This window comes from Trachurus japonicus, chromosome 21 (genome assembly GCF_045865225.1).
Source record: "Trachurus japonicus isolate A0001 chromosome 21, Traja_1.0".
Classification (NCBI taxonomy): Eukaryota; Metazoa; Chordata; class Actinopteri; order Carangiformes; family Carangidae; genus Trachurus; species Trachurus japonicus.
Window position 1 is genome coordinate 29,400,271 of NC_140927.1, and position 19,185 is coordinate 29,419,455.

General features: G+C 40.4%; 1 protein-coding gene across 1 annotated transcript in view; it reads left to right on the forward strand.

Moving 5' to 3' along the window:
- The window catches only part of dgkg (diacylglycerol kinase, gamma), a 135,219-nt gene that overhangs the window by 18,508 nt on the left and 97,526 nt on the right, over nt 1-19,185 (forward strand). Inside the window, exons 3-12 of the mRNA XM_085765051.1 lie at nt 1,604-1,754; nt 7,386-7,448; nt 8,348-8,617; nt 10,960-11,112; nt 12,741-12,790; nt 13,712-13,786; nt 14,631-14,750; nt 15,638-15,755; nt 16,980-17,068; nt 18,662-18,778. Coding sequence (XP_085621177.1) covers nt 1,604-1,754; nt 7,386-7,448; nt 8,348-8,617; nt 10,960-11,112; nt 12,741-12,790; nt 13,712-13,786; nt 14,631-14,750; nt 15,638-15,755; nt 16,980-17,068; nt 18,662-18,778 — 1,206 coding nt within the window. The remainder of the gene's footprint in view (nt 1-1,603; nt 1,755-7,385; nt 7,449-8,347; nt 8,618-10,959; nt 11,113-12,740; nt 12,791-13,711; nt 13,787-14,630; nt 14,751-15,637; nt 15,756-16,979; nt 17,069-18,661; nt 18,779-19,185) is intronic.

Below are 19,185 nucleotides of genomic sequence, written 5' to 3' on the forward strand. Positions count from 1 at the left end.
CCTCCTTCACTTTTCCACCTGTTTAACAGAAGCAAGACGTTCTCAACCAAGTAAGCCTCTGTCTGCATGCTGACTGTGTGTGTGTGTCTGTGTGTCGGCAGACTGCATGCACATTCTGTCCACTAACACAACATGACATGACATGACATAACACGACATCCACTACAGATGGTCTGTCACCCCGCCAGAGGGGGAGAGGGGAAGAGGGGAGGGGGTCAAAGGTCATGGGGTCCTTGAGTTCAGTTCAGTGGTACTATGAACTCACCACATGGCGGAGGGAGGGAGGGGAGAGGGGGCAGTTGGGGGCATCACATGTTGTCTGACTCAGAAATGTCTGTTTCTGTCTTTACATTGTTTTGTTTTCATGAAGCCTCCAAGTTGTGGGGACGTGGTATGAAAACCCACAAACTCGTGTTTTCATTTAAACCAGGCTTTTTTAAACCCGGGGTGTCAAACTCAGTTTAGTTCAAGGGGGGGCACAGAACAGCACAGTTGAAATAAATAATAACATAATAACCCTTTAAATAACCAGAACTCTAGAAGACATTCAAGTATTATGAAAGGGATAGTTCAACATTTTGGCAAATTGGCCCATTGCCATAATCCCTATAGTCATAGCAGTGGGTTTGTTACCTTTAGCCGTGAGCTGCTCAGAGCTACGCTACGGAGGCTCATTTCTTGGTTTCCCTCATCAAACTCATCAAATACACAATCCAGCAACTCCTCAACGCTCTGGTGGACAAGTTGTGACCTGCACATTCACCACGCTATGAGATAATAACACAACGTTACCAGACAGCTGTTGTTGAGTTGTTTTAGAGAGAAATTCATGCAAAACAACTGATGCACGTTGCCTTCAGGGACAGTTTTTCATCAAGCAGTCTCTGTATTTGCCTCTAAAACAACTCTGTTTGGTAACGTTCTGTTATTATCTCATAACGTGGTGAATGTGCAGGTCACAACTTGTCCACCAGAGCGTTTTGGAGTTGTTGGATTGTGTATTTGATGAGTTTGATGAGGGAAACCAAGAAATCCCATTAGCCTCCGTAGCGTAGCTCTGAGCAGCTCGCGGCTCTGCTCCGCCGTTCTAAAAATAGCTTGCACCGACAATTAAATGTAACGAACCTACTGCTAAGACTATAGGGATTATGGCAATGGGCCAACTTGCCAAAAATGTTGAACTATCCCTTTAATGAACTGTCCTTTTACAAAACATGATGAACAACCTGAAACTTGTCTGTAGAATAATACACTATCAGAAGCTTATTACAGTGAAAACTCCTTTAACAATAAAAGAGGAGACAAGTTCCTTCTGTCTTCTGTGTAATTTTCACACTCTGCAGATTCATCCACATGTTTGACACCTCTGCTTTAAACCATAAACCATAACAGAACTAAAAATAAACCGTCACGTCACCTCGACTCTTTCATTCCAGGGCAGAATCAACTTGAATGGAAAAGTTTCATCACATTTGTCACATCTCGTGGTCGTGGTGACAAAACCAACCGTCCTCCTATAATCTTTTGCTCTCCGCTGTGGCTGCAGTGCGAGCTTTATCCGACGGCGTTAACCTCTTCCTGCTCTGTCCTTTCTCCCACGCAGCCCATCGACTACGAGGGCTTCCAGCTCTTCATGGCCACTTACCTGGAGAACGACATCCCAGAGGAGCTGTGCCAGCACCTCTTCACCTCCTTCAAGAGCAAGACGGGCGGCTGCTCCCCTGACCAGTCCAGAGCCGGGGCCAGTTTACTGGGTAGGCAGCTGCTCAGTTTATGTCCTAAAAACCCCATAATATCTCCGGTCTTTCCTCAGGTGCACTTTGTGTTTTGTTTTACATGTCCAACCTAAACCTTTCCCATAGGGATGTCACCATTATACATTTTCCTGGTGCGATTATTGTCAGAGAAATAATCACGATATTACGATTATCACGATTATTATGCATTAAAGGGATAGTTCACCCAAAATTGAAATTTCACTCATTATCTACTCACCCTCATGTGGACTAAGGGCTGGGAGAAGTTTCAGAGTCCTCCGTGGCTTCTCTGAGTTACAGGGGGTCTCGGCGTAGCAGTGCATGTCCATAACGGTTGCAAATGGATACCAACTGTCTTCGTAACAAAAAGACACACCAAAAAACATCCAAATACCTCCATGCTGCTCGTATGTAATGTCCGTCTTGTATTGAAGCCCCGAAATGCGAAATTGTCGCGAAAAAAATTAAATAAGTCGGAAGCTCCTCTTCCCGGGACGAACGAGGGTCCGTCCTATTCCTGGTTCGTCAGAATTGGACGAACTGGGAAGAGAAGCTTCCGCTACAAAACAAGCTTGAAATATAGACTTATTTAATTTTTTTCGGAACAATTTTGCATTTCGGGGCTTCAATACAAGACGGACATTACACACGAGCAGCATGGAGGTATTTGGATGTTTTTTGGTGTGTCTTTTTGTTACGAAGACAGTTGGTATCCATTTGCAACCGTTATATGGTAACCGTTATAAGCACTGCTACGCCGAGACCCCCTGTAACTCAGAGAAGCCACAGAGGACTCTGAAACTTCTCCCGAAATTTCAATTATGGGTGAACTATCACTTTAATTCATTTCACAACACTATTAATGTGTAAAATCAAATATAGTCAAAATATAATTACATTACTCATTATTTACACACAATATTTTAAGTATCTATTAATGACCAATTATTAATCCCCCAGGGGAAATGTTTAAAACATTCAGGTCATTAATTGTCATCTATACCAAATGTTTACATTTATTTTAATCATTTTAATTCCTACTAATTCAATGTTACGTTAGTTAAATGGACCAGTATCTGTGCATTTACCTTTATTTTTGCGCACATCTGCCAATATGGTTCCGAGTCCGACATCATCTTTTTTGGAAAGTAACGGTATTTAGGAATCTTTACGATTAATTAATTGTGGCGTTTAATACCACGATTAATTGTGAAAACAAGTAATCGTAACATCCCTACTTTCCCAGTTTAATTCCTGGAAGTTTTCCTCCATTGTGTCCTGAACATTTCCTGCGGCTGAAATTTAGCAGTTGTGCTAAGTCCGGCACATTTACACTGATGCTTAATGTGTCAGTGTTGATGAATGTGCACTGTCCCAATTCAATAAATAAAGAAATGAAATGAAATGAAATGATATTTAACCCAGGACTGATTCTAAGAAAGGCTCGGTCCAGTTGATCCTGATCATGAGGGAAATATGAGTTTCTCTCCTTGTTCTGTCCGAGGAGGAACTCATGTTGTAGGTATGTGTGGGAAAAACAGTTCCCCAAACAAAACAGATGAGGCGATCCATCAGAGTTTCCCTAGAAAGACTTATGATGCAGCAGATACAGTATGATGTTTTGCAGCTGTTTGACTCCGGTCCACCGCCGTGTTTGTTCGCTGTTACCGACAGAGAGGATGAATCATCACCTCAGAGACGAATTAGCAGAGAGAGACCGTTGAGGAAAAGGACTGGAGAAAACAGATTCTAGTTTTGCGGTTTAGTTTTCTTAGTTACCTACTTCTCTGAGAGTAATTTACTGCTGTGTTTACTATGTGTTTGTCTGTTTTGTGAAGTTTTCATCCAGTTAAAAGCCTCAATCCTACGTTTAGATTCACACTAGTTCCTCAGTTTCTTTCCAAAAAAAGAAAACCAAGCCAGAGAGCAGGTATATATATATATATATATATATATATATAAAACCACATTTTTAATCTCAATCCAGCCTGCAACGTCCTTAAATGGGAAAAAAAAAAAAGAAGTCTGCATCCCGTATGGCTACAATGACTTTATTCTGTTGTTTGACTCGATCGAACAGAGGTTGTGTCTAAATTTAAACTGGATTAAAAGCCACCGCAGAAAATACGTTTATGTGTTTTGTTCTTAGAATGATGAGCCTGAACTTTTATTCATCCAGTTGTTCAACTTTATTTAGTTAGAACAGAGAGGGATTTGAGTATATATACAGTATGTTTATGGGTCAATGATGGGATGCAACCCAATGTCAAGTGATATAAAGAGGTTTTTTTTTTTTAAAACCTCAAATGTGGAATGTTTCTTGACAGTTTTTACATAAATTGTCACATTATTTAGAAGAAAAGCAATGTTTTTAGGTTTATGTCCTGTTCAGTATTGTCAAATACATTGTGTTAAAATTTAAATATAGAAATACAGCAAAAATCTATTTCACTTTAAAGTTTTCTCAAGAAAAAAAAACATATTTTTAATAGTCGACCTACACTTAAATCCACTGTGGGTGGATAAAATAATTAATACGTATCATTCTTTTGTGGTTACACCATTTGATATTTTCAGGGCATTCGTACTTCTGTTAAAAAAAAAGGTTCAAATGTCATAAAAACAACATGAACACATTCATTAATCATCCTTCATTCATTAATGCAGTCATGTACTAAATGGTCAGTATTCAGTCTTGGTAATACTAATACAGTCTGCCTTGAGTCCATATTTATAACATAATGCAGAGTGTTTCATCATGTCAGACAACTGGCAAGATGTCTCGGCCGATTTAAAAGGCTGATAATACAATCACGTGGAGTGTGTTATGGGAGTAGCCTTTTATATTTAACCTCAGAGGAAACCAGACTGACTCATAGAGCTGCAGAAGTGTTTTCTAACAGAAAGTTGTTGTTTTTGAAACCAGGACCCAGGTCTTCTATTGTAAAACAACCACGTCGACCACGTTCATGTAGTTTAACGTAATTCAGCAGCAACATGTATTTATTTAATGTTTCAGTTGTTTGACCCTTCATTTATTTGCAGCGAAGTCCGTGTGTCCACTCCTGATTTAAACCCTCCGTCCCTCCACCCAGGTGCTGCGTGGGCTCCTGTCTGTCCGTCCGTCTGTCCGTCTGTGTCCTCATCGCTGAGCAGCTGAGGACACAGATGGACCGTGGAAATAGAAATCTGTTTAATGCTCAGAAAAGTTAAGAGAGAAACACAGAGAGAGAGGGGGGGGTCTCAGTGTCTCAGTGAGCTTAGTGTCAAGTCTCAGTCCAAAGTCAAAAGATTCAGTTTGTCAAAGAGAAACGGCAAAGATTCATGTTTTAAAAGCTAAAATCTGATAAAAAATGATCCACTGACTAAAATGATATTCTCTACACTATAATGATCAGCTCGATTCCTTATTCTGCTTATCAGGATAGAATATATACTGTAGGTAAAATAGACGGTAACACTTTATAGTAAGTACACACACTATTAAGCATTAAATACTGAATTCATCATTTATAACACATGAATACTCATTAGTATGTAGTTTATAAAAACAGTTATAAATGTTTTACTCATCATTGATAAGCACTAACTGTATTTATAAACTACATACTAATGTATTCATGCGCTATGAATGAAGAATTCAGTATTTATGAATGCTTAATTAATGCTTTTATTTATATTTATTTAAAAGGATCCCCATTAGCTGATGCCAAACAATGGCACAAGCTCGTCTTCCTGGGGTCCGAAGTACCTTACATCGAGACGTACAAGAGATGTAAAAAACATATCACATTTTCAATATCTTATCAGTCAAATAGACATCTTAATGTGAAATCTTACATTTTACGCCTTACATTTGATTGCATTTAAACAAGTTGGTAGTGGTCTTAATATCAGTCATTCATTTAACAGGAACAAAACAGACGGGACGAAACAGGGATAAGATATTATACTTGCCAGACTGGATTATTGCTCAGCTTAATAGTGTGTACTTCAGTAGATGCAGTTAGAGTGAAGTTCCCTTTAGCTGAGGGCGGGCTGCGCTGCCACCTGCTGGACGTCCTGAGGAACATGAACCAGGCCGAGCCGATCACACTGATCAAACCCTCCACTGATGGTTTTTATTATTGACGGTTGTGATTCAGTCCTCTTGTATTTATTAATTAATTATAATCAATCCTTTATCCAGCAGGTGGTTTTTATATCTGAAGCTCAGGACGATGAGCTTCAATGAGTTATACTGACCCCAGATCTGCCCCGACAACACACAGTGTCAGCAAGCCTCTGTCTACCAATATAATATAATATCATGTACTGTAATGTTTCTGGGGCTTTTATTTTGGTGCACTCACTTAACTCAACATGTTTCTGGCTTTGGTGGAGAACTGTTGCCTGGATACAGCTTTCTTTATACCGTGTAGTGTTTTTAATATACTCCCAGACACAGAAAGGTTTTTATATTCCAGTCTTTTTATTTACTTTTTAGAATTTTTTTTTTTCCTAAATAGAGTATTCTATGTATTGTGGATAGTCTTTCTTATATTTTATACTTTGATAGTAGTACTTCTATACAGTATAGTGAATGTAATATTCTTTACATTGTGTATAATATACTGTATAAAACGGTTTTACATTTATATAGTATTTTTTACGCTGGACGTAGTTTGTTTTTATCTGTATGGTATTCTTTGCTGTTCATAGTGTATTTATATGGGATATAGTATTTTATATTGTATATACTGTAATACTATCCACATTCTTTGTATTCTTTTCTGTATATAGTAGTTATATACTGTATACAGTATTTATTAAGTTGTATATGGTATTCTTTATACTTAATGCAGTATTTATTATTATTTTTTGTTATGCAAACAGTATTTATTATGCTGTACATAGTATTTTTATGATGTGTACATCTGTACACAGTATTTACTGTGCTGTATATAGTATTTTTCATGCTGTATATATCATATTTTTTATAATGTATACAGTATGTGTTATACTGTATCCAGTCCTCTTCATGCTGTATACAGTATTCTTATATTGTATACAGTATTTATTATGCTGTATACAGTATTTTTCATGCTTTACTGTATATAGTGATTTTTATGATGTATTCAGTATTTATTGTGCTCTAGTATTTTTCATGCTGTATACAGTATTCTTATGTTGTATACAGTATGTGTTATACTGTATACAGTACTCTTTATGCTGTATATAGTACTCTTATGTTGTATACAGTATTTACACTGCTCAAAAAAATAAAGGGAACACTTAAACAACACATCTTAGATCTCAATTAATGAAATATTGCAGTTTAAAATATATATAGTAGAGTGTGTTGAGAACAAAATAACATAAAAATGATCAATGTAAATCAAAATGATCATCCCAGGTTGATTTCACACAGGTGTGATATACTTGGAGTAACAATGTGTTGTTTAAGTGTTCCCTTTATTTTTTTGAGCAGTGTATTATACTGTATCCAGTACCTTTCCTGCTGTATCCAGTATTACTCTGTACTAGTTTCCTCCTCTTCACTGCTGTTCACTCTCTCCTGCTGCTGCTGCTGCTGCTGCTGCTGCTGCCGCCGTCGTCTCTCTCTCTTTCCTTCTGACCGACCGGCAGAAACCCGCTCCATAGACGCCGGCATCTCTATTCAGACTGAAGTGGCCTGTGCCCCCATCACAGGTACCAGAGCAGCAGCCGGACCCCCACCAGGAGGGAGGAGGGGGGGGTCGGGGTCCTGCCGGCTGTGACCTCCTGTGTGTGTGTGTTGTTTTGTTGCTGTGAGTGACTTGATGCTTTTATTGTGAAAGGTTCAACCTGGTCTGGTGGTCTCACCTGCTTCCTGTCCCTCCCTGCGTCCTGAGCTGTTTGTACCTGTTGTGAATTTTTTACAGTGTTTCTTCATTTCTCCATTTCTTGCACTTTCTGTATAGATGTTGTTGGTTTTATTTATTGTTTTATTGTTTTTACTATTTTACTTAGCTTAGAAATCTAGCTGCACCCTAGCAGCAGCAAATCTATTTGCTCCGTAGGTGGGTCTAGAAACGAGCCGTAGGAACTTTTTGAGTCTCGAACACCGTTTGTGTTCACCAATCACAGCGCTCTATCTGTTTAGAGAGTCGTTGGGCGGGCTTAACGCCATGACGACATACATTTTAATTGGCTTGTCAGGCTAACGTCATCCTGCTCTTTGCTCTGATTGGCTGTAGCGCTACCCTGTTGCGTGCAGAGGCTGTTTGAAAGACAGCCTTCATCCCGCCCCCTGGACTGAGCCGAGGTCTACCGGTCGTTTCCAGACTAGACATGTTAATGATATAGTCTGGCTTGTCAGGCTACTATTTTACTATTTATTTATTGATTGCATACCTACAGTAGTGGAGTAGCAACATAATTTCGTTGTACTGATGTATTAATGACAATAAAGGCTTTCAATTCAATTCAATTCAATTCAATTCAATTCAGTTCAATTCAATTCAATTTCAATTCATGTTGCTCCTCCTCACCTTGAACTGTTTCCATCTTTTCTCTTCCACTAATCTCATCTTTTTCTCCATCTTCTTCTCCTTCTTCCTCCTCCTCAGGGATGAACGGTAAAAGCATCCTGTCAGCGATGGGCCGCCACACACCGGAGCACTCGGGCACCGCCGCCGGCTCCGGAGCCACCACCTCCCCGTGTTCGTCTCGCTCCTCCTCGCAGCGTTCAGGGACCGGGGGCCAGACGCCGGGGGGGCCCCACCGGTCCCCCTGCACCCAGGTCAAGGCCTCAGAGGGCGGCTGCTGCAGCAGCAGCAACGCCCTGACCCCCAACGCCGCTCCCGCCCGGTCCCCAGCGTCCCCCAAACTCTCCCCAGGTGAGACCAACAGCAGGGGGACAGTCAGGTTTAACCGTCCAGTAGGGGTGGGAATCTTTTACTATCTCAAGATTAGATTCAATTCTGATTTTTGTGGCTACGATTCGATTCAAAATCGATTTTGGATTCAAAACGATTTGATTCCTAATGATTTCTGCTTCAGTCTATCGGTGTGCAAAGGATCCTCATGATCTACTCCAGTCTGCTTTGCAAGACAGAATGACTGAAGTGTCTTTTTCACATTTATTGAGTTTTAAACATTTATCCATGCTGAGATGGAATTGTTGAAACTGTTGCATAAAAGCAATATCACATATTGATTAAGTAACACAATTAAAAGTGCCTCTTTATTAGGGCTGGGACGATATGCTTTTCTCCCGATTCGATTCTTCAACGATTTTTTGGATGGCGATTCGATTTAAATTGCGATTCTACGATATTGCCGATTCTCTCGATTTTTAGTCGCATTTTTAACATTTATCTGCACACAAACACTGTAGGAGCCTATAAATTAACATACTCCATTATAAAGTGAACTTAAACCCTTTTCAAAACCTGTACTCTCTGTATGTAAAAGAGGCTAACAAATACACATTGAACAATATTAAAAAAAATTCCACAAAAAAAAAAAAAAATTTTTCAAAAAAAAAAAAAAAGATTTTTGAAAAAAAAAATCGATTTAAAAATCGTCGAAAAAGATATCGCGATATCTATGTGAATCGATTTTTTCTCCCACCCCTACTCTTTATTAAAAAAAGATAGTGCAGTTAAACATGCTGCCTTTTAAATTCTAAGGAGATGGAGGCCGACAGCCAGCAGATTTGTTTCATTTTTTTATCTTTTAAAATCGATTTTGGGACTTTTTATATTTAAATCCATCACATCATGTCTTCTCTTTTTAGTTGTTGCCACATGACCTCATATTTTTATTTGGTTTATTGGTTGTTTTTTTCATCAGAAGCATTTGTTATTCAGAAAAGCTGCAACTATTTTAACATTTTTTAGTTATTTTTCAAGCAAAAACTTAACTGACAAATATTCAGTTTATTCTCTACAGCGACTGTCCACTCATATGATGCAGTTTCTGGGGCTGGTCATGTTTGTGTTGCTGTGTGAGTTTAGTTACAACAGGATTGACTATAGTTTCAGATGTAGAATATCCTGAGGTCTGGCTCTGGTTTCCTTCTCCACTTCGTCCTTTATTCTCTGGGCCTCGGTCCAACGATGACAAAAGACGTCTAATAAAAGTTGATACTTCCTGTTCACTGGAGACAAACCAGGTGTAGTTAAAAGAATAGTTCACCCAAAATTGAAATTGCACTCATTATCTACTCACCCTCATGTGGACTAAGGGCTGGGAGAAGTTTCAGAGTCCTCCGTGGCTTCTCTGAGTTACAGGGGGTCTCGACGTAGCAGTGCATGTCCATATAACGGTTGCAAATGGATACCAACTGTCTTCGTAACAAAAAGACACACCAAAAAACATCCAAATACCTCCATGCTGCTCATATGTAATGTCCCTCTTGTATTGAACCCCCGAAATGCAAAATTGTTCCGAAAAAATTTCAAGCTTGTTTGCAGCGGAAGCTCCTCTTCCTGGTCCGTCCAAATCCCGCGCGATTTGCGCCAGCGTCAGTAATCGCACTGACGCTGGCAGACAAACAAGCTTGAAATATAGACTTATTTAATTTTTTCGGAACAATTTCACATTTCGGGGCTTCAATACAAGACGGACATTACATACGAGCAGCATGGAGGTATATTTGGATGTTTTTTGGTGTGTCTTTTTGTTACGAAGACAGTTGGTATCCATTTGCAACCGTTATATTGACATGCACTTCTACGCCGAGACCCCCTGTAACTCAGAGAAGCCACGGAGGACTCTGAAACTTCTCCCAGCCCTTAGTCCACATGAGGGTGAGTAGATAATGAGTGAAATTTCAATTTCGGGTGAACTATCCCTTTAACTGAGGTCAGGTCCAGGTGCTGCTGCTCCACATGGTCTGGTTCAGATCTGTCACATGATGTCATATTGTTGTTGGTCAGCAGCCTGCGACATCACCGTCCTCTGTCTGCAGTGTAAACAACAGAGTCTTTGTCCACCTGTTCTCCGCGCTTCGCTTTTGTCTCTGTGCTGCCCGTTGCAGCTGCAGCGTCAGAGTTGGTTTTTGATCCTTCAATGAGTCGTTCACTCTGTTGGCCCAGTGTGTGTGTGTGTGTGTGTGTGTGTGTAGTGATGGGTGCTGTGTGTGTGTGTGTGTGTGTGTGTGTGTGTAGTGATGGGTGCTGTGTGTGTGTGTGCGTAGCTGTGAACACTCTGTGTGTTTTGCGTCCCTCGACAGAGCGGAGCCACTCTGAGAAGCACTTGTCGCTGCGGAGGAGCCCGTCGCCCCAGAAGGGCCCCCCCCTGCCGCCGCCCCAGGTGGTCTTCCTCAAGGACATCGTCTGCTACCTCTCGCTGCTGGAGAGGGGGACGCCGGAGGACAAGCTGGAGTGTGAGTGACACGGGGGACGAGGGGAGGGGGGGACGGGGTGTGTGTGTGGGCGGAGGTCGAGATCGAGATCGAGATCGAGTGGCGGCAGCTGTCGTTTGCAATGTGTGTGTCCATGGTTACGTGCAGACTGCAGGCAGAAGTGTCCCAAATCAGATTTTCGGGGGTCAAGAGACGAAGTCAGATGATTTTGAAGTCGTGTGAACATTCAGATCTCACCCAGACCGGATTTACTTCAAATCAGATTCAGACGACTTCCATAACTGGTTGTTGTTGTTTTTTTTTGCATTTGTCACATTTTGCTGTTGACATTAGATTTTAGATCAAATCATCTTTTCTTTTTAGCTGAGGAGGAAGAATGTAAATATCAAGACACTTATTATGTGTTATGATTATTATGAGGACTGGTACTGAATACAGTGATGGTCTTGGAAATGGTCTCGCATTGCTTTGGTCTCGGTCCTGGACTTGGTCTCAACTCAACCCCCTCAAAGTCTTGGTCTTGTCTAGATCTCGGGTTAGGTGGTCTCGACCACAACACTAGCGGAGATGAAGCCAGGAGAGGTGGGCTCCTGGCTTCATCTCCGCTAGTGTTGTGTTGTCTTCATAATAACCATGTGTCTTGATATTTACATTTTTCCTCCTCAGTTTAAAAAGAAAAGATGATTTGATCTCAAATCTAAACCATATTTAATGTAAACAGAGTTTGTATTGAACAGAAGAACACAGCACAGAACCTGCTGAAGTCTCCTCCCACTGTGACACTGGTGACACCAAGTTGTTCAGATGGTTTAACACAAGCAGAGACTTTAGTACAACTATTTGATTTATCTGTAATTTATTGAATTACATCACATAAACCAAAGTGAGACAGTGACAGAGAGACATTTATGTTTTAAAAATGGAAGATGTCAATGCAGCTGTGGTCTGGACTGGTCTGGTCTGGAGAAAAAATCCCGAGTCCAGCTCGATGGAGACTGAAACAAGACCAAGACACTAGTCTCTGCATCCACACAGACCTCTGAGCCGTATTTGAGTTTTATAAAGGTGTGTTTTGAGCATGGTCTTGAATGTTGGGAGGTGTGTGCAGATACAGATGGGTTTGGGAAGTGAAATTAATTGCATGATTTATTTACATGATACACTAATAATAATTACTCAAATGTTTTTTTTTACCGAGAAGTCTGGAAATTAGGGTCTGGAAAAAAAAGTGTAGGAGCCCAGTATGCCACATTTTAAAAGAACAAAAGATCAGATCTGAGCAAAAAATCTGATCTGAGCACCTGTGTGTGTGTGTGTGTGTGTGTGTGTGTGTGTGTGCTCAGGTTGACAGCCATACTAATGAGCCTGTTGCCTCCTCCTCCCTCCCAGGCCTTAATCCCTGACCTTCCTCTCACTATCTCAGTGTCTCAGCCTCTATATTTACAAACAGTACATGAGGATCCTGTAATCTCTGCTAACTAACCCCCCCGCCCCCCCTCCTCCTCCATGCAACACCGGTCCAGAAGTAGCTCGGCGTTCTGCTTTAACCCCGCGTCCAGGGAACAGAGCTCATTGAGACTTGGACCTGACCGGCTCTGCTCTGCTCCGACTCCTCATGGGATCTCTGCTCTCCTCTCCTTCTCCTCTAGTCATGTTCCGGCTCTACGACACCGACGGCAACGGGGTGTTGGACAGCTCGGTGAGTGGCCCGTCTCTCAGGGTTCCCGTGGGGTCTTAAAAAAGTCTTAAAAGCATTCAATTTATGAATTTGGAAATAATACCTTAAAAACACTTGAAAAAGTCTTGAATTTTGATTTCTGGGTCTTAAAAGTTGTGCTGTATTTAACTTCTCCATGTTGCATTTTTCGTCAAAAGTTTCATTTGTCAACCAGGATTATTTTTGATCAATGTTCTTCTTGTTGACTTATGGATAGTGGAATAAATCTTGTACTGTGGAGCTTATATGGTATTATCATACAGTGAGATTTTGATATCATGATGCCTTATGATACTGCAATAAATACCATGACTTGTTATTGAGGTGTTGTAATATTGTGAGATTTTGATATTGTTACATCCCTAGCAGAGCACAAAGAGCAGAAAAATAGTGGGATGATACAGTTAATTTACAGTAAACGCTCTGAATTTGAGGATTTCACTTTTCTTTGCCGGTAGGGCAGTGAAATAGGTCTTACATTTTTATATAAATGGTCTTAAAAAGGTCTTAAAAAGACTTGAATTTAACCTGAAGGAACCTGTAGGAACCCTGGACTCTCTGCTTCTCCTCCTCATCCTCCTCTTCCTCATCCTCCTCCTCTTCGTCTTCCTCCTCTCTGTGTTTTGTCTCTGTCGTTGGCCTTTAGCTCTCAGCAGCAGCAGCAGCAGCAGCAGCAGCTCCAGGAATAGAAACCCAACTCCAGTGTTTACATGAGATCAGCGCTCGCTCGTTGGTTCTGCTCAGTTTAATATCAACACACACATGTATGAGGTCACAGAGGGGAACGTTTTTAACATTTCTCACACCTCGTGCTCCTGGTTGAACTGTGTGTGTGTGTGTGTGTGTTTTAGTGGTTTACATCCCTCTGCTGTGTGTCTCTTCTCTTCTCTTCTCTTCTTGCAGGAGTTGGATCGTATCATCAATCAGATGGTTCATGTAGCCGAGTATCTGGAGTGGGATTCAACAGAACTGAGGCCGGTGAGCAAACAGACACGCTCACACGGTGGCAATAAAGTCTGACGCACACACACAGACACACACACCTCTCCCTCTGTGAGGCTTGTGTCATTATTGACTCTCACCTGACAAAAAACTACAGTAAATTATTGGAGACAGAGTGAAACAAAGACAAACGACTCTCCAGAAAACACACGGACAGAGTTTCACACCTCCGTTCCCCCCGTTCAGGACGGTTGTAATCAGCTTCATTCATGCTTTTCACAACACAGACAACGAACACACAGAATGAGACGGTGAGACTCGTCCTCACAAAAACTAGAAGAGACAAAACACGTCACACCTCACACCAGTCTGCAGTTGGTTTCAAGGTTTTAATAACAACTTTTTACAGCCTGTTCTGGGATCTGCTTTACCTACAGTGGGAGAATAAGTATTTGATCTCCTGCTGATTGTTATGGTAAAGTTTGTTTTAACAGAAAGAGACAGAATATCAATAAAACACCCAGGAATAATATCATCATATAAAGGTTATAAATTGATTTACATTTGATCAAGTGGAATAAGGGCAACAATCAAAAGGGGGTCAAATACTTATTTTCTCCACTGTATCTACGGTTTGTGGAGTTTTGATCCACTTTTAAAAACATCTTTTCTATGAATTCACTTTCTCTGGGCTTCAGATACGAACTGTAACTCAGCTTTACTCATCTTACGTGGTCGTCCTCTTTACATCACAGCTGGGCTGATACTGTGCTGTAATTCAATTGTGTTTTTAATTTAAAAAACATTATTCAACAGAAGAGTTGTTGAGTTGTTGAGTCGTTGGTTGTGCAGCTCAGACAGATTCTTTGTGGTTGTGTAGATCCTGAAGGAGATGATGGAAGAGATCGACTACGACCGCGACGGGACCGTCACCCTGGAGGAGTGGATCAGAGGAGGACTGACCACCATCCCTCTACTGGTGCTGCTGGGCATGGACACGGTACGGACCTGCCTCTGTGTGTGTGTGTGTGTGTGTGTGTGTGTGTGGGGGTGTGTGGATGGACAAGACTGTGCAGATTCCCTTGTGTGGGGTTTTTTCACACTTTTTAACTGATTATTTTTAGTACAACAAATCTTTTTTTTCTGGTATTCTTACCTTACACTTTGTTTATATATATACATATATATACACACACACACACATATGTGTATATATATATATATATATACACACACACATATATATATATATATATATATATATATATATTTTTTTTTTTTTTTCCCTTGAAGCTCAGATTATTGAGGACTGCACCCCTTTCTCTTGTTCGTTTGTGTGATCATGCTGGCTGCCTCTCACACTCACCACCGGTGTTTGAAGTAGTTTATATAGTATATGTTTTATATATATATATATATATATATATATATATATATATATATATATATACAATTCCCCTTCAGAGGGAAATATAATTTTCTCTGATCAGAATATTGTGTTGAAAATATCTTCCAACAATAGATAAAATATTAAATTCAAGCTGTGACAGTGATGAGATTCACTGTCACAGCTTGAAAATATAATAAAGAAAGAAAAAATACTTAGAAAAGATCCTGTGAAGGTTGAAAACAAACATCCCAGTGGTTTCTGAGAAACGACACAAAAATTATTTACTGCAGGTTCAAACGAAGCTGCGTCAGACGCTGTGATGTGGTAACAAATGTTGTCGGCTATAACTTAGATTGAGGTTTATTTAACACGTGGAGCAGTTTGAGTTAGAGGCGGTTTGGTCCGGTCTGTTTGTGAGAGTCGACTCTGTCCCATTAAAAGAATAGTTTCCATCATGTTGTGTGTGTGTCTGTTGTGTGTCTGTTGTGTGTTTGCAGAACGTACAGGAGGACGGGCAGCACGTCTGGCGTCTGAAGCACTTCAACAAACCAGCGTACTGTAACTACTGCCACACCATGCTGCTCGGCGTCCGCAAGCAGGGCCTCTGCTGCTCCTGTGAGTCTCCTCCTCTTCCTCCTCTTCCTCTTGATCTTCCTCTTCCTCCTCTTCCTCCTCTTCCTCCTCTTCCTGTCTCTAGTTGCGTTTCCATCCACCTTTTTTTATTCGCATTTTCAAAAATTGTGAATAAATACTTGAATGGAAACGCCAGAAATGTGAAAAAAGGCAGTAAATGAGCATAAAAGTTTTGGCGCTTTGGGGGGGGGGATTTGTCAGCGTATCGATTAAATGAAAATGCGACTTTGTTATGGAAACAGATTATGCGAATTGAGCCAGAGTTTGTGGGTGAAGTGCTGCTGGACTTCACCCAGCGACATCCAAACAAATGGAGAACGACGCCCCGGTGTCCCAGCTCTCGTCTCTGCACACCGCGACACAAACGCGCTCCGTAACCCGTAGTAATGTTTTGTTCATGACGGTTAAGACTACACAATCACACGCCGTAACATCGTTATGTAACGTTATCCACCGCTTTGTTGTCAACAGATGCACATGGGCAAGAGGAGCGTAACCAAAACAGCGGAAAAGCGAGCGGACTTGCACAGTTCCCGACTGTCTTTCTGTGTAAATATCTCATGTTACATTTACAACATGAAAACCTGCAGCTTATATTCAAGTGCGGCCTATATGTACAGTATTTTCTTTTAAAATGTAGCTGGTGCGGCTTATACACGTGCGTCTATAGTCCGGAAAGTATGTAAATTGTCCATGATGTTGAGTGTCAGCTGAGTGTCAACTGTTGGATACATTCACGCTCTCTTATGACGTAATCTCACGGCGCACTCCTCCTCTCCCAATAATCGCAAAACAATAACGAATGGAAACGGTCATAAATTTGCGTTTGCTTTTTGCGCATTTTCACAAAATTCGCTCTTAAATTCGATCCAGCCTCTGTCATTATCTCTCCGTCTGCCCCTCCCATCGTCATCTGATCTTATTGTCTTCTTCTTGTCTCTGCCTCTGACTCAAAGTGAAGTTGTTAGTTTTTCCTGTGAGTGAATCAGAGTCGTTAAAGAAACATTAACATCCCATAATATGTAATTCCATCTCTGGTTGAATTGTGCAGCTCTGGAGGTCGATGTTGTTGTTGTCACTCATGGTCTGAAATCATCAGCGTGACGTTGTGAACCTTGTTATTAGATTGTGTTTTCACCTGATGGGTGTGGACTGGAGGCAATGAGTGTAAATGTTGTTGTTGTTGTTGTTGTTGTTTTCCTGCAGTATGCAAGTACACAGTGCACGAGCGCTGTGTGTCCAAAGACATCGCTGCCTGCATCAGCACCTACGCCAAGTCACGTAGACACACCAACGTAAGTACACACACAGTGTTGGAACCACCAGTCCCCCCCTCACTCATACGTGTTAATGGTTCTACAAAAGTGGAACCCAACTTTTTCTTGAAAATTTCACCCCTTTTTTCTAGAACTTTTAAACTTTTTTTTTTTTGAGAAATGTTTGAATTTTACCACTTTTTCTAGATTTTTTTATTTTTTTATTTTTTGAGAAATAATTAAAAAAAAAAGATTAACTGCTTTTTCTAGAATTTTTTTTTGGGAGACATTTTTACACTCTTTTCTAGAAAATGTTTTAACTTTTTTTTTAGGAGAAATTAAAAAAAAAAATGATTAGCCACTTTCTCTAGAATTCTTTTAAAACTTTTTTTTTTTTTTGGGAGAAATTTTTCCACTTTTTTTCTAGAACATTTTCAACTTTTTTTTTTTTTTAGAAATCTTAATTCCTCCCTAATTTAAACGTACACTGACTAAAAAAGTCATGCTCTTCATTCTCGGAACAAATATTTGTGTATTTTAAGGTATTTGCTTCAAAACTTGTCCAATTGGGGGTCCGTGGTTTAGGGGTTCTTCATGTAAAAAAGTTTGAGAACCACCTGCCATAGCATATTCGATACATCAGCAGTGCTTCCCCTACAGCCTTTTTTTTTTTTAATCCAAAGGACCTAGAACGTGTTTTTATTATTATTATTATTGTTAAATTTAAAAAAAAGCTAACTCTGGGTTGTGCCATTTCAGAGTCTAATGTGTTGCTATGGCTTCATTACATTCATTACAATGCATTTCTCCTCACCTCTGATGGGAATATTTACTTAAAATTAATTAAATGAATAAATGTTTCCACGTCCCAATGGCTGGGAAACACCGCTGTAGAGTACTGAGACAACAACACTGACCGGAAACTGAGTGAGGTCGTGCAGGGTTTTCTTCTTCTGTGTTCACTGTTTCAGCAGTGACGTGATCGACTGGTTGAAGATGATTTCTCTGACTCAGGTCACATGATGGTTTTCCTCTGTAGAGCTCTGTCCTCTCATTCAGCTCAGGGTCACGACCTCAAGTCGCCGTTGGGCCGCGGGAAAAACCCTCCTGTCAATAAGCAGCTTTTTATTTGGGTCAGGGAGTCGTCGTGTCTCTGCAGTGTTATGAAGTCTACGGTTTAGACTCTAAAGTCAATCATCAATCAGAAAAAAAACAATCATTAGTTATTTAAAGTCTCTCAAAATGATCTTTTTTCCTTTTTTCAGTTCATGATTGTGAATAAAAAATCTGTGTTTTTGTTGTCAGCTTCACATCAGTCTTTTTTCTACACTACTAAACAGTGACAGCGGGAAAAAAAGATCAATAAACTGCAGAATAATCAATAGTGAAGTGAATAGTTGTCAAAAAAAAACTTACATTGAGGCAACACAGGGACAAATCAGCTGTGTATTGTGAACAAAAGGGAAAATTTTACTTTATTATCCAGCAAAGCGACATGATGTCTCAATTGTTACAGTCATTTTTTAGCTCCAGTTCTAAATCCTAAATAATGTCACATCCAGTCTGATTAACTAATTAAATTAAGCCGCTGAATCTCTCTCTCTGTCTCTCTCTCTGCCTTTCGCCCTTCAGGCTATGCAGCACGTGTGGATGGAGGGAAACTCTCCGACAAAGTGCGATCGCTGTCACAGAAGCATCAAGTGCTACCAGGGCCTGACGGGCCTGCACTGTGTCTGGTGTCAGATCACTGTGAGTCGTTCACTCTTTACCCGTTAACTCTTTCACCTGCAGAGGCCACATACCAGACTGTTGGTGTGTTGGTCAATAGAAAAACACTTTAAGTACACAGTAGAGTCATTTTACAGGGAGAGTATTCATTCATTCATTCATTAAAACTTTGCTTTAACTCAGGAACACACTGAGGCAGAGACTTCATTTACAGTGTAGTTGAGCAAAAGATGAATTAAAAGCTTTTAGACACAAGAAACACCAATGTTGAGTAACAGTAAAGTGACAGCAAAAGCACAATTAAAGTGTCAAGAATTAGAGCAACAGTAGAAACATTTAGGATTCATAAAAACCTTTACAATAATTAAAATATTACAGTAAGGATGTACAGATCAGCTAAAGCAGGGAATTAAAGGAAGTAAAGTTTA